General features: G+C 38.1%; 1 protein-coding gene across 2 annotated transcripts in view; it reads right to left on the bottom strand.

Moving 5' to 3' along the window:
• The window catches only part of GALNT18 (polypeptide N-acetylgalactosaminyltransferase 18), a 260,211-nt gene that overhangs the window by 228,892 nt on the left and 14,442 nt on the right, over positions 1 to 16,877 (bottom strand). Inside the window, exons 1-2 of one of the 2 annotated variants that reach the window (XM_062576817.1) lie at positions 2,217 to 2,463; positions 1,811 to 2,076 (exon numbers count right to left, since the gene is read on the bottom strand). In XM_062576817.1, coding sequence (XP_062432801.1) covers positions 1,811 to 2,045 — 235 coding nt within the window. In that variant the 5' untranslated portion in view covers positions 2,046 to 2,076; positions 2,217 to 2,463. Of the gene's footprint in view, positions 1 to 1,810; positions 2,077 to 2,216; positions 2,464 to 16,877 lie in introns of those variants that run through there. The other variant, XM_062576816.1, reaches the window with a different exon arrangement.

Here is a 16,877-nt window from a genome sequence, read left to right as displayed (position 1 = left end):
TTAGAAGACAGTTTCAACTTTCATACTGAATTTTATTTTAAAAATATTTTCTCTTTTAATAGTCACAAAAAGTCACAAAATAAATTTATGTTCTAATCCATGCTATACTCTACCATTATAACCTTTCTACACTACTCTAAGGAAAACCAATAACTGAGGTAACATGGTGATACAAACATTTATTTTCCTTGAAAAAAGTATTATTAGGGCATCACACTGACAAAAGCAAAGGAGCTAAAAGGACTTATGCTCCAAACCCATATGGAAAGTCAATGAAATTCATACATCTAGCTCTTAAAGGGCCTTTTGAAAAAAATGCTTCCCTTCATACACGCTTCCACAGTGCACTCCACTGGCACACGGACAAAAATCTATTCCCTTTTCAAAATCCATTTCAGGAATCAAGATAACTTCTCTCATGCAGTCCTCGAGTTTAAAACTTGCAGGCCTCCCTATCACTCATCTTCCAGAAAGAAGAAATATTTTACTAACGTACTCAAGATGACAAGACTATCCGAAAGAAGGAGGGACATACATATTGAACAGTGATATGTCATAGTTTTAAATATTGGTACAAGTCACAATGGAGTAGCTGGCCTTTAACAGTCCTGAGCACAGCTAGGCAGGGGGAAGCTCAGTACATATGCGATCAGTCACTCTGCCTACTCCACCATTCTTCATATTCCCAGAACACAGAAGCCCAGCTGGCCAAAGCTGCCTGGAAGCAGGCAAGATTTTGTGTACTGGTGATAATTATCATTTACCAGATAGTTTGCTCAACCTTGGCAGACTTAAGACACATATCAAAGAGGCCAGACCTGGGATTTGAACCTTCATTAGACCTTTTGCAGAACAGCAAAAGACAGTCCCTTTAGATTTTGTGAGAGGTCTCATTTACCCCTTTTCCCCACCTCCTTAGAATCTTATCAACTTAACAGAGTGCGGGAGGGATTGTTTGATGTGGAAGATGAACATTAAAAGGAAGACACTAGCTAAATATCACCTAGAAAAGCAAAATCATGTAAAATCCCAAACGCCCAGGAAATAATCATCTTATTTCCCACTCCCTCCCCCCCCTTCCTACTTGTACCCTTCCCCTAGAGCTCCCCTCAGTAGTAGATCAAATTAAAAAGGCATTACACAGATGAGAGACTGTCCCAGTTATAATCCCAAAGGGCTCTTGGCACTACAGAAAAACCTTGAGCACACCCGGACACACACAGACTCAGCATGGATTAGCACAGTCAGGCATGCAGGGGGAGGGGAACAAAAATTTCCCTCGCAGCAACCCGTTTTGGAAAAGAAAGATAATACCAATGATGGCAACAGCAAGACCTGAAGAGGCTCCTCTGCCCTTCGTGCTGAGCCCTCCCCATGAAATCCCTATTTTAACATGACACAGACACCCACAGAGCCGAGGTCAGGTTTATTAAAGCAACAAGCCGAGCGCAGCTGGGAAGGGCTGCCACCAGCTGAAGTGCCTGGGTGCTCAGGCCAAGCCGGCCCAGGAGTCCCAGCTGCCTGGGTCTCCACAGCTCCCCGGCTCACCACCCTGCGCAGAGGCCAACCTGGAGCAGGGGGGATCGCAGAGGCCCCCAAACCGCCGCGCCCCGGCACGGTCCTCTGGGGACCTCCGCACGCCCCGCAGCCTTACACTGCTCCTCTGTGCTGAGGAAAGCCTCTCCCCCCACAGCAACAGGAATGTGTCTTGTCCCCCCCCAAACGCGGCGGGAGCGGGTGGGAGGTCTGCACACAGAAAGGAGCACGGTGGGGTGAGGTGGGGGGAAGCAAGCGCAGGGTAAGGTGGTACCTTGTATGTGCTGCTTGATGACATTTTCCAAATGGTCCAGCCTTTCTATAATCCTTAAAGTGTCCCCTTTGTCTTCCTCTAACTTTTTTTCTGAGATCGGCTCCTGTACTTTCACATAGACACTCGCAATGTAGTTGGTGACCCAACCCACGTACAGCAGGCAGATGATGTTAGTCATTCCACTCAAAATCACGCAAGTGGACACTAAAGTTTTGGTTTTCCTGGTGCACACCATCCTGAGATCCCTCCATATAGCTCCAAAAATCCTGCGATCCAGAAAACAAAAATAAAGTGCGATGAAAATAAATCCTTTCCCCTTTTCCCCAAAACGGAGACCACTCAGAAGTCAGTGAATTTCCATGCAAAAAGTTCTCTAATCCACAGAATAAAAATATTTCTTGCCTACCTAGAAGGAGAGGTGGGGGTGGGGAGGGCTGATACTTAGAATCCTTGGTTTAGTACATTAAAATAGCTGAAACTTTGCAATAGCCGCACAAACAGCGAACCAGCAAGGCGTGCCTGCCTCCCCACTAGCTGCTGGGCTTAGGCACCGATTCTTGCCATGGGCATCGAAGATGTGAGCAGCCAAGTGCCAAAGTGCTGCAAACTTTATTCCATCCAACGCCGCTTCCCATTGCCACCGGCCAGCGCTCCAGAATCAGACCTTGGAAGCAGCTTGCGGGAGAGTGGGGCTCGCACGGCCGCGGACTGACAAGCGGGCCCGCCAATGCAGAGCCCGCTCCGGCCCGGCGCTGCCTGCCGGCGCCCTATGGCCGAGCGGAACCGCGCGGGGCGGAGCCGCAGCCCGGCCCACCTGCTCCTCGCTCGCTCTCCCACACGCACACGCGCACACACACACACAGGCTGGCGCCCCGCCGCCGTGCTGCAAGCCGGGGCGAGGGGGCGGCACGGCGGGGACGGCTGCCTTGCTGCTATTTCTGTAGCCGGCCGCCCAGTCTCTAGCCCAGCGAGGAAGCAGCGGCCCGTTCTCCGCTGGCTGCTTAGGTGACCGCGCCACTGCTCGGCTGTAGAGACAGAAACCAGAGAAATTCCTTCGGCTCCTTGAAGCCATTGGTACTGCAGCTCCAGATACCCGATGACTGCCCGCTACTAGTATATGCTTGTCTTTTAACCTGTGCGTGTGCAGTATTAGCCTATGCTTGTCTTTGTCCTTCATCCTGCTTGCACCCCCCGGGTTATGTTAGTAATAGCTAACTGCTGCTTGCATCTACACCAGCAGCCCCCAGCACCCACCCATCGCCCCCCTGACTTCCACATGAATAGCACACAGCAGAGGAGACCCTCCGCAGAACCAGCCTCAGTACCAGAGACAATATTAATAGCTCACAATTCAGTTCAGCAGATTCATGCTGCTTTTATCTTTTCTTCTCCTCATCTCTTGCATACACTTTTAGAAAAATATTAGGGAGGCAAGAAGGCAAATTCCTCTCAATATGAAATCTCATTGATTTGAAGAAAAATATAGTATAGATGATCTTCTCCATTCCTATTAAACAAGGTTTTGTACCAAATAGCTGACTTTTACATGATCATTTACTTTTGGTAGTCTCAAAACAGGAAATGAATGTTGGCATTAGGCATAATAAGGCAGCTGCTAATTAACACACTAAAAATATTTTACCCAATTAAATAAAAATATTATCCAATGAAAACAAGAAGTAACAAATGCTGTGGGTCATACTGTAATTTTGCACTTGCAGTACATACAAATCTATTTTGCTACGTGAATCATACCAAATAACCGAGATTAAGCAAGAGTTATCCTGTTTATGCGCAGAAAGCTCAGCAGATATCAAGACTTACTGATCTGAAGCATGCATATGTGAGCTTTCAAACCCTGCACTACCTTGAATTTACATTTCAGTATCATAATACAAGTAAATATAGATGATTTGTCCTAGGGCTTGGGGTTACTGGTTTTTTTGTTGTTGTTGTTTTTTGTTTTGTTTTTGTTTTGTTTTAACAATTAGCTATATCATAAGTGAGACCCAGTATTCAAGAGGGAAGGCAGACAGCTGTCCTGGCAAAAGCCAGATTGACCTCTTCCTTTCCATCAGCTGGTACACCACAGAACTAGTAACAACTAAAGCAAAATCAGCATCAATAAATTACATAGTAAACTCTGCCAAATGAACCTCAAAAACCAAACTGCCTCCTCAGTCTTGTTTCTAAGCCTCCCTGAAAACTAACAACTATTTCAGCCCATTTGTAAGTATTTCCAAAGTGACACTCTATAGCAGGGTAGCATGACAGAACTCATTTGAATATGAGCTAATATGACTTGAAGTATTTGAATGTGAAAATATACATTTATTATTGAGAAAAAATTATTTTTGTAACACACAAATTTGCAGGACAAACCAGCCACTGCAGTCAATGAAAAATTCCAAGCTTTATAAAAGGCAGTATATGATATACTAATACAAATATATCACATAAGTCAATGATCCTGCTTGGTCTGCAACGAACATTTGTCTGTAACATTGCTTATTTCCCTGTGTTTGTACTCCAGCTTCACATCTGGTAGCAACAGAGAGCAGTAAATGCATATCACTGAATTCTTAAATTTAATAGTGCTACCTAGACTTGCTATAATCTTTGTCAGCTCCATCTGTGCTCACAAAATACAAACTCTTCAGCACTGGTAATTTAGCAACATCCAGGATTTGGCCTTAGACTTCACAGTTCAAAGCAAAACTGATCTGAAATCTACCCAAATAAGGGACTAGTAATATCCATTACCAAGCAGGTTATATTTTCCATGGAGGTTTATAGAATATTAACAACTGACTAACTGCTTTTATGAAGAAACATGAGTAGTATTTTTTCTTTAGTAATGACTCAGTACATTCATGAGCGACATATATGTTCTAAAAAGACGACCAATGTGCTGCTTATAATAGCACATAATTAACTTTTTTTATTACAGTATCTATTAGTATTTCATTAGCCCTATGCTCCCAACAGTTTTCTGATCATATTTACAATAGTTTTATCTATAGCTTTATTCTCTTATTAGCAACGCCGCACTCCTAAATAGCAGAGTGTCAAGGCAGTGTTAAAATTCCATTTGACTTTGGAGCAAAACCTCCAGACATTTTAAGATGTTAAAAAATTAAGGAAAAATAAAAAAAAGCCTTTCATGTCTCTAGTAACAAAATTCTGAACTGGTCTCTTTAAAAGTACTTTTTAGTTTACACAGTTGAAGGTATCCAAGTGCACGCTATTTTGAAACTGGCCACTATTTCTGCCATTTTGATTTATTGCATAGTATTGCAATCCAGATTTGAGATCCCATTGTGCAAGATACTATACAAATGCCTAAGCAGTCCTCTTTCATAATCCAATTAGAAGAAAAACAGGAAAAGGAGCAATAAGAGAAAAGCAAGGCTGCCAGCCTCATGTTATGGCCAGCTATAAAAATTACAGGCAGATTAGGTGATAAGAAAACTAAATGGCTCTTTTTTTGAGCCCTTAAGCTATGAGGACCCCAGGGCCTATGAGGTTTGTTCTCTTACATCACACCGGCATTTGTGAAAATTCTGTGTCAGGTGTTTAAGTGCAGAGACAGCATAATCTATTAGGTGAGTCATTAAACTAGATGTCTGCTTTTATCCTAGCCCTGATACACATCTGCCACGTCATGCTCGGCAAATTATTTCACTGCTATTCCTCTCTAAAAAAAAATATGGAAAAAATAATCTCATAACATGTATATTGCCCCCACCCCCAGTGCTGTAATAGGACACAATTTCAATCATGCAAAGGAAATATTAGTCTCATCACCTAGTAAAGATAGCCACCTTGCATTAAAGTGTTCTCTAAGGAAAACCACTGAATTAGCTTTTCATACCTGCCAATCCTATTCAAAGAAGGAAAAGGATGGAAAAAAAAGGATATGCTTAGGAACTACTTTTTTGGTGTCTTTTAAGGCAGACTAGAACATTTTTAATAGTAAGAGAATAGTAGCAAAGTAGTTCAAGGAAACAGTAGTGAAACACAACATTATCAACAGTATTTACATCCCATCCACAAAAATAGATTTCTTATGTCTTGTTAGAAATCAATGGACAAGCATAACATTATTTCTACTGTATTCTATTCAGATTCTTAGCTAAAATCCTGTCTGTTTTATGGAGATATAATCTTCATTATTGTCTAGTTTGAATAGATTTTCTTCCATTATTCCTCCTCCCTCTCCCATGATGATCACATCTTCGTTTGGAAAGATTTATATTCTGGAGCGAGAGGGCCAAATAGATGACCAAATAGAAAAGTAAGTCTGAATTACCCTTAATAGATAATAATTCTGACATTGCAATGAAGCAAAAACTGTCATTCTCTTAAACAGAGACCCACCCCTTCAGCTGATCAGCTTTTCCCAACAGTTCAAGTTGTGAAGCTGTCACTTTAGCTCCTGAACAGAGGGAGGTTTCTGTATTTTAAAGGTAAAGGCCATGAGTTCAGTCTCCAGGGAAGTGATCTGACTCACTTTGGTATATATTGTCCCTAGTTATCTCTCTCACCATATTTAAACCAATTTCAGAACTTGTACAAATTATAAAAAGACATATGTGAGTATTGTAGAGATGCCTGTGCAGATTCTGGAGATTTGGAGCAAGAGATTTATTCTACGGATGTTGTTGTTGGACCCCTGAACTAAATGAAAAAAAAAAAAAAAAAAAAGAAGAAGAAGGAAAATACAAACAAAAAAAGCTGAACAGATGAAAAAAAGGAGTGGAAGATGACAAGACAAAAATAAAAATCTCTTTCCTCTTGTTATGCTGGGATGCATTATCATGATCTTTAGTCTTCCAGCATTTTTTCTCTTCCTCATTCCTCTTCCTTTCCTTTCCTTCCTGCTTTTGGGGGTCCACATCTGCTCTCTTTCATTATTCCCTGTCATCTTTTCCCTCTCCCATTTCAAAATAACTGGTTTTAAGTTTACAGCAGTTACTAGGTTGACACAAATCACTCTTTGTTACATTTTCATGAACCTTCACTTCATTTTGGCCGCACAGAACTTCTCATTTTCCATGCTCAAAGACTACTAAAACTACCAAATACAGTGAAATTCAACCCCATACCACCATGCTGTAACCTCTCAAGGAGCAAAGGTAATGTGGTACTCAACTCAGAGACCTTCGATGGCATTTGGATGACTAGTATCCATGAGGTACTATTTCAAAGCATTCACCTAGCATCAAGAAAATAAAATGAAACAGAACCCAGAAGATGCAAAAACAAGAGAGAGATTCAGTGTTATCTCAGATTAAGAACTGAACTGGATCCTTTTTATCTTCCAGACTGAGCTCTCAATGCAGTTCAAACAATCAGAAAATGCACCAGGTGTACAGGGAAAATGTCAGAGCCAGCTGGAATATTAGAATATCTAATTACCTACAACATGCAAGAGAGAGCAATACATGGGTACATGCCTTCCTCTCCTTCACTGACACATTAATGCCTTACAAAATATTTGTCATCTCCTTCATTCAGTTGCTATAAAATTTATGTCTATATTTTGTTTCCATATGGCATTTTCCTGTCTCATGTTTGTCAGTCTTCTCTTATCCTTTTATCCTTCTAAAACATTTTTCCATCCAAAACATCTAAAATAATTTGATATGTTAATTGATCTCTGCTATGCTGTTTTATTAGTTACTTCTATGCATTCATCTGATTTATTTTTTCTAGCAGCATTGCACTATTTATTTACCACAAAACTCATAGTCAATCCATCTGAAGTGAATCATGTGCAACTACCAACTCACTAATGAGTAAGGGATTCAACATATGGCACTTTGTAAGTAACACACCTACACTTACCCAGAGAAGCATTATATTCTGCTCTCTGAAGTGACCTTAAGTACCTTCATTTTGTGGTGTTAAACCTTAGATACTTATGAACCAGATTTTCAGAGACTGGGGATCATCAAATCTCTGATCTTTTATCTTTTTATGTTCAGAAGTTAAAAAAAAAATCATTTGTGATATCTAAAAATCTTGGTTGACTTTCTCAGTCCAGTTCTCCATGCTATTTCTCGTATCTTTTATCTTATATCATCATATAAAACTTTGTACAACATCAACCAAAAACCAATGCAGCCATATAGGCAGAAATAACCCCATGCACCAGTACTGGCTGGGGGCTGAACTGCTGGAAAGCCACTCTGCAGAGGAGGACCTGGGAGTCATGATGTGTGCAACCTGATCAAGAGCCAGCAATGTGCCCTAGTGGTAAAGAAGGCCAAGAGCTTCCTTGATGATGTTAGGCAGAACATTGCCAGCAGGTCAAGGGAAGTGATCCTTCCCCTCTGCTCATAGAAAGGCCACACCTGTGTCCTGTTTTGAGTTTCCCATGGTAAGAGAGATATGGAGCTACTAAAGTAAGCCCAGTGAAGGGCCACTAAGATCAATAAGTGACTGGAGCATCTCTCCTATGAGGAAAGGCTCAGAGAGCTGTGATTGTTTGGCCTGGAGAAGAAAAGACTCAAGGAAGATCTTAGTAACATGTTTAAACATCTGAATGGAGGGTGTAAAGAGGATGGGGCCACTCTCTTTTCAGTGGTGCCCAGTGATAGAGCAAGAGGCAACAGGCACAAACTAAGTTCCGTCTGAATCTGAGAAAAAACTTCCTTACTGCAAGGCTGAACAGGTTGTCCAGAGGTTGTGGAGTCTCCATCCTTGGAGACATTCAAAGTGACATGGACAAGGTCCTGGGCAACCTCCTCTAGACGACCTTGATTGAGCAGGGGGGTTGGACTAGGTGATCTCCAGAGGTCCCTTACAACCTCAACTGTCCTGTGAATATCTTGTTTCCAAAGTGATATCCTACCTCCAAAGACTGCCTAGCTCTGAACATCTAGGGACTAGAACAGGCTAAGTATACTATGCCTGACAAAGCATGAAAACATTTACTGGCTTAATAACTTCCTGTGCCAGATGCTATAACTAAACAATTGTTTGCACTAGCTACTGATACATCTTTACTTCACAAATTAATGTAACTTTTTGAACCCATACATTCTCATATTCCCAAAAAAGTGAACCATCACTTTCGAGCCACCTTTCCATCTGTGCTTTTACAGACCTATCATATTCCTTCTTAGCAATCTCTGAGTTTCACATACGTAAACTTCTCACAAGAGAGGAATTCTGTATTTCAATTATTCTTAACCTTTTCTTTCAAAAAAATTTTTTTTGAGATGGGATGACATGACTTACAACCCAGATTTAATACACAGTTTCATGTTCTCCTTCTGTTTCCAGTTTCTTCCTTTATAATTCCTACCACTGTTAGCTTTTTGACTGTCCCCAAGCTCCAAGTTAACCTTTTCAGAGAACTAGAAACAAAGATCTCTTCCCACTAACAATAAATAAAAAGCCCAGTTATAATTAGGTGTAAATTTGTATGTCTTTCTAGGTATAGACTACCTCACATTTTCCTATTTCATCAACTCGTCATTCAGTGTTATGACTTCTGCAATCTTTTGCAGTTAGCTTTAGAACTAAGTGAATAATTTGGTTATCTTCACTATTTATGCCCTTTTATGAGCATGTCTGCATATGATGAACAGCATAGATCCTAACAACCCCTTCTAGTGACAATCTTTTTGAAAACTAATGATTTCTTCCCTTTCTCTGTTCCTTTGCCTGAAGCAGTTTTTGATGCATGAATGGAGTTTTTCCTTATTCATGACAGACATCAAGAGCCTTTGGAGAGGAAACTCATAGGAAGCAGTCCAAACACTAATATTAAATTTAAAATTAAATCCAGCACCAACTGGACCACCATTATCCATACATTTACTGACATTTCAAAAAACTTCAGCAAGTAGATGAAGAGTTGCTGAGTCCCTCGGTTGCTCATAAGAATACTCCTATTTATCTTGACAGAATTTAGAAGAAAAACCTAAAGGAATGAGGGGGAAAAAAAGCATTATACATTTTTAGGCTTGTTGTAAGAAATATTTTTCTTTCTAAAGGCTCAAAGCTTCATTTTATTTCAGAGGAGTGGGGACACCGAGGCATTCAGAAATCTTACAACAGAGCCTCAGGTAACACAAACTATTACTGAGTTTAGGAGCAGAACCTCAAAAGTGACTGAAAACTCAAGATGAAGCCATAAAGAGAACACAATATTAAAGTAATTATCCTTTTTAATCTGAATTGATTGTTAGAGCAAATGGATGACTTCTATAGGCTCAGCTAATTGCTTATCCAGAAATCACAAGGAATCCATATGATTCTGGTTTACTGGTTTAACAATAGGTAGGAGACACATCCTCAAAGTGTAATGCTAGTGAAAGCAAATGTTTTAATTTGTTCCTTTCCCAATCAACATTACCCCAGTCTTTTAGAGATCAGTTTTGGCTAGCTGTCCCTCAACCAATGGCCATGGAATACACTGCAGAAGACCCTCTGTTGACATTCTCTTGCTAAGTTCACATCCAAGCATGTAATTCAGATGAAATATAGATATCATATTTTGAGACTGCTGAAACAATTTTCTAGAACAACATATTATTTCATTAGATACTGCAGCCACAGCTTAACAATTTACACTCTCTAGACTATTTTAGAAAATCATTTGAGTAGATGAAAAATTCTTCAATCAATTTCTCTCTCTCTCTCTTTTTTTTTTTTTTTTTTTTTTTTTTTTTAAGGATTTGACAGTATCTAGGAGTAAACTTTCCTCTGATCCATTGCATTAAAAAAGATCTTAAAAAAAAAAACTTCACTCTTTTGTGCCTCTTTTAAAGAAAGCTGATTCAAGAAAGATTTAAGTCCAAGTTAATGTTCAAACAACCCTCACAGAATGAGATGAGATGGAAATTTCATTTGATTGGACCTGGAATGCCACACTAGTCATCTGCTGCAAGAATGTCCAATAAAAGTAAGCAGCATATTAACAGTACTAAAAAATTTTTATTTTTAAAAGAGAAGAATGCTTGCAAAATTTCTGTAAGTGAGCCAAGAGGAAGCCTGCTAAGGAAACAATGGCTTAGAGCCAACAGTTATTTCAATAGCAACTAAACTACCAAAAAAATAAAAGGGGGAGTGGAGGGAGAAAGGATAGACTGGAAGATGGATTTTGCTCATTCAGTATATGATTCAGAAATTTATATATAAACAGTCTTTAGTCCTTCATATGGTGCTCCTGATTTTAGAACTGAAACAGAATATATCAAGGAATAAATAACTTCAGGCAACTCATGACTTTTATTTTAATACAGGAAAGGTTGGTAGCCACAAAAAACATTTTTAAGAACGACATATGCATTTCCAAACATACTCTTTCCTTACTAAATAACAGTATTCCAGATAGTACACATTGGAATCATGGATGCAATGGTCACTTTCCTTGCATTTTGCTCACTGGAATACATATGTTCTATGTCTTTTGGTATTAAAATAATAATAATAAAAAATCAAGTGTACCACTTCCATGTTATAACTGCTCAACAAAATGTTGAGTTTCAACATGGTAGTAAAGTTCTTTTTTAAGGCAGTCCCTTATTTCTGCCTGTCATCTTGTGGTAGGTCTGTATAACTTGCATCTTCCAATGGGAGATCAGAAAAACACTCACAATTAGATTATAGCACAGTGGGCTTCCACAAAACCACTGGCTTCAGTATGTTTGCACCAGTTAAAATAAATCCTAATTTACATTTTCAGAATCTGCAGCTCACAAAGCACTCTACAAACATTGTTAATTAAAACCTATAGCATTCCTCTAGGAACAGACAGCAAATATTTCATCTATCACAATTGTGGAGCCCAAATCAAAGCATATCACTTTTCAACACAGACAGCAACATTTTAAAAAGATCAACACAGGAGATTAGCATGCTTTGCCATGTTGGAGGATGGTAACACAGATCTAAATGCTTACTTGAATCTGACCTAGGCCAAATCATTAGTACTTACTTTTATTTAAGCATCCTAGCTAGTCTTCCAGAAAATCAGCTCTTCCATATCCAATACCTGGCACAATTAGGAGCATAGAGTCCAAATACTTTGCCAGAGGAACAACAGCATTTGAACACTGACTGAAGAAAACATAGCTACACACTGAAAAGCTTCTTGTAGTTTGCTATGCAATTCGGAGATCTTCCACCAAACAGTGATTCCAACCCCATCAGACACTGATTTGGAAAATGAAAACAGCATGACATTAAATGAATGTTATTGCTATAAATAAAAGGTAGGCTGAGGGACCTGGGCTTAACCAAATCTCTGAATAGTCCATATAAATCAACAAGTTTTCAATTACTAAAATAATCAAAAATCTATCAGGCGTTAGCAGGAGGATTTAATAATCCACTCAAGCAAGCTGAAAGCAAAAAGGTAACAACTTTTATAGACCTACCGTATGTTTTTCAGCTTAAAGAATTGTAAGCCGATTTAAAAAAAGGTGAAGTAAAATAATTTGGCAATCTTACAATGATTAACGGAGCACTACTTTCCCTAAGACTTCACTTGGTAGATTAAATGATTGAGCATGATTGAAATATGACCGAACAGGTATATAGGAAAAGGTGGAGCAAAAGCAAAGAGAATGAGGATTTTAGTGAGAAAGGTTACCATGTGCCTGGGAATACTGCAGAAATTCTGGATGACAAGTTTAGGTGCTTATGAGTTATTTGAAGCTGAGGAGAATGTTACTACATTGTACTTCTGTGGTTTGACTGAACAAAGGTAGAAATAAAATGTTACCACATACTTAGGAAGGTTTCCAGTTTGGAATCTAACTTCAAATACACTAAACTTTGGACTCCCAGAATTACACTTATTGCCAGTTGTGACATTAATTACAGCTCAATTTACAGATATAATTTTTGTCAGCATAACACAGAAAAACCCTGAAGTTTTGCCAAATAAAAGCTATCAAAATACATTTTGTAATAGACACCTAGAACTAAGTAAGTCGCAACTTTTTTTTTTTTTTTTTTTTTTTAAACCAGTGATCTTAAAATTAGAGGAAGATTACAAATATGCTCTGGCATTTTCATTGAAGAACTGCAAGTGAGACCTTTTTTTCCCCCCCTGCAAATGGCTTCATCTTTCTTTGTATTTTCTGTTTTAGCGAAGTTCAGAACTAAACAGGAATCACATCATTATGTTTACTGTTTTGTTCTCTGCCAAATTGATAGTGGATGTCAGAAAAACATAATAATATTTATCCCTTTGCTTGTTTTAAATAGCCTGCATGTTAGGAAAGATCCTTTTGCTTTACAAAAATCACCTACTTTTGCAAGAGCTAAGACAGGAAAGGGCATGAATTTCTATTTGCTTCTGCCAGCTAATTTGCTAATGCCAGCTCAAAGGGTTTCCGGTCATGGAAGAAGTCACTTCATGGAAGAAGTCATGAGCAATACTACAAGGTCTTCTAAAAAAAGTAAATAGCTGAATTTCCCTGCATAGGCTTCCTGCGCAGTTTACCTTTCTGTTCTTAATAGTGTTCGCTTTGTACATCCTGGAACAGTCCCTTCCAAACTCATTTCTGTCCACCAGAAACCTTTCAGAAAAACATTACGGGCTCATGGAGTCCAAAATAGAAAGCAACAGCTCAAGGAACTACTGTAATCCTTCCTGTTATTTAAATTCCAAACACCATGCTCTGAGAATGAAAACAATTGCAAAATGACTTTATCACGGAATTTCATGAGCAAAGGAGGTTCAGAAGTTTAAACTTACGCATTAATTCCAGAGTGCTAATCGGGGAGGGAATTAGAAGTTGTCGGTCAACAAAAGGAAGCAGTATAAGAATTTAGGAGATCTTTAAGAGCTGTATTTTTTTTTGAGTTACTTCCAAATAGTTCACACAAAAGAGCCATCAGTTCAGTTCTTTAGGTTCCATAGCTTTAGTGAATAAAATGGAGATTTTTAAAATCTAAGAACCTGCCCCACACTATAAATTAATTACACAGTCATAGAGAATATTTGAGTAATTATTGCTCAGCTACAAAATTGGTACCTAGACACTTTAAAGATTCCAGCAGCTTGTGTTAGCCAATCTAATCTTATTTTCAAAAAAGTTACAAGATAATACAGGCTTAAGAGTAAGGTGCAAGTTTAACTCAGAAAAAATGAACTTCAAAACCTACAAGCTGCCTCTTCCTTCTTAGCACATCTTATACGTTTCTCAGCATTATTCAATTATTCAGTTTTGTGGCACAGATTTCTTTAGATTCTTTCCTCCATAGGATTATATTCTATTGACATCTGTACCCCAAAAATATTCAAAGAGTACAAAGTTGAAATGTTCTATCACCAGGTACACCAATGTCTTAAGGCCATTGCAGTGTGTGACACATACAGACTACACTGCATAAAAACCATAAATTTAACTACAGTAATCTTAAATGCCACTTTATGATCAGATTTAGAGATCACTACACCATCATCTGCAATACCAACCATAGATCCCAATTTGTAAAGTGCAGAATTTGCTGCAGAATTTGCTTCTCTATAGCATGTATATGAAATAGCATGTGAGACTTGAACCAAATTTCTGCGGCTAAAAACTATTACTACTGTCTCAGGTTTTCTCATCAAGGCCAGCATTGGCAAACTTCTTTCATTAGGATGTTAGAATGGTTTCACTGCAAATGCTTCAGAAATAAAGTCCATTAAAACCAGGCACTTTTCAGCTCTAAGATTCAACATCAATTCTTAGTGCATCTCTACTACCAAGGAAAAGTAATGTAAAGTGTCACTACTACTACCTTCCTAGTTGATGATGGCTCTTCCACGCTTTCTGCTTCTGGATTCCTCTCCTCAACTGAAGTCTCTTAGAAACAAGATGGTATGCAACCAAAACAAACATACCATTTTGCGTGATAAATAATCTATAGAAAGCATATTTTCAGTTTTTGTGGAAGAAAATAAACAACAAAGGGTAGACAAAAGGTGGAGAAATACAGGGGGAAAAAGGATGAGATAAACAGACTAAACTGTAAGAAAGAGAAAATGGAGTGTAATTAAAAACGTATGTTTAGTATTAGGTCTTCATCGAGTGACTCAGCATAGAGCTATGAATATTCCCCCCCAATCTCTAAAGGGAATGACCACTGGAGAAGTTAGAGAATCATCCATATTTTCTGGTTTTTTTTGCTAATGTTCACTTATTTTACTTGTTTTAAATAATGAAACTTGAAGAAAAATTACTTACTTGAATGCAACTTTTCCTCCAGCTCAAACAATATCTACCAGCTTTCACACAGATACATCTAGCACATACCAAACATTATTTCATTAAAATGTTATGTTCTGAAGATGACTTGAGTAAAATAATATTTCTGTAAAATATCTTCAGAATTAAGTGATGCCAAGCTGCAGAATACATTGTTAGCTATTAAGAGCAGTAATAATTTTAGTTGCCATTTTTTAGTTATAAGAAAAATAGGTAACCATAATTTGGGAGTTATCATCAGGGATATCGTCAAGGAGTTGGTCACGCCCTTCTTTGCTACTCAGAATCTGAATAAATGTTTGTTACTATCAATTTCTCTCAGAAGATATTTATTCAGGGTTAGCAAGTGCACTCTCTTCTGTTCTGATAATCAGACAACATTTAAAATATTCAGTATACAGCAATAAGGTGACTTTGGTGTTCTGTAACGGAATTGCTGTTGGTAATGTGTTTTAAAGTTAATTTGTAGCAAAGAGAACTCATGAGACATACAGTATTTCTTCCACAGTACTAGCAACTTCAATTCTTTGCATTTTCCAGAAAAGTAAAACTGACACCATCCTGTAATACCTTTAATATCTTGAAAGTTCTGTTAAAAGGGCTTAAAAACAAACAAACAAACAAACAAAAAAAACCCCAAGGGTTTAGAAATAAGTGCCCTTAAATCTTCAAGGGCAGTAAGAATGCAGACCCTTCAGAGAACTTTGGACAAAGAGAGCCAGTCCTCCTGGAGAAGGCAGAGAACTCACAATTTTCTGTTATTTTTCTTAAAGCAAAGTAACCTAACACCTGGGATAAACACAAAAGGAAGAGTAAGAGAAGTGTTGTGAGTTTCCTTCATTAAAGCATGATTTCCAGTTCTCCATGTCCAGTAAAACAGCCTAGGAAAATCTTTACTCTGCCAACACTGCTTCAGTTTTTTTCTTGTCTTGTTTAAATGAGGCAACATAGCTCATTCCAGAAGCAAGAAAAAAAAAGAACACTCCTCTGTCTGCTCTAACATGTGGGTATATGCAATGAAATAGCTCACATTTTGGCTAACTGAAATCCAAATTTCACCATTAGCATTGTCAGACAAAATAGAGAATGTTGTTACTCTGGGTAATAAGAGCAGAAAATATTTCAAATTAATTCATGTCCACTGTTAAGAAGATACTCAGTTTTTCGAGAGCAAAGGTGTGTGAGCACCCTCGAATCTGACCAAAATAATATTAAAGGTATTAAATTCAGGCAACATGCGGCACAAATACAATGAATACCTCATTTAGAAATACTCTTTTCTTCCCTGGGAGAATTTTCACAAAGATGAAAAATCTCAGATCTGATTTTAAAGCTGTTGCCTGAAATCTCAGCTTATGAGCTCTCCCAAATCTCCACGTCTTTTTCCATAGAAAGCATACATTTTGTGGATAAAAAATTGTTTTAATTTTAAAAATTTAATTTTAATTAAAAACTTTGGTTTTAATAGAAGATTTCAACCGAACAAAAGGCAATACTACAAAAAAATATATATATCTCCTAATCAACTGTATTAAAGCGATGTTAACTTACAGTTCATTTTCCACTAAATGGTATTTTTAATGATGTATTGCTTCTCAGCTGCTTTGCATTCTTGGAATGAAATAAAAAGAAAGCTCTATCAGTTAATTGCACACAAATATGAGTCCTTTAAGAGCAAAGTATTTCTGGACTATCTTACAGAAACTTAACCAAGAGTAAGTTCATAACCTCCTAAGATATTAGCAAAATTTTCTGAGTCTTTACCAGGCATATATATAATATTTATATATAAAATACATATTTATTTTTTTATCTATATATATATATATATATGCATTTAAATT

The sequence above is a fragment of the Rhea pennata genome, chromosome 5 (genome assembly GCF_028389875.1).
Source record: "Rhea pennata isolate bPtePen1 chromosome 5, bPtePen1.pri, whole genome shotgun sequence".
Lineage (NCBI taxonomy): Eukaryota > Metazoa > Chordata > Aves > Rheiformes > Rheidae > Rhea > Rhea pennata.
This window is presented reverse-complemented; position numbering and strand designations above follow the sequence as displayed.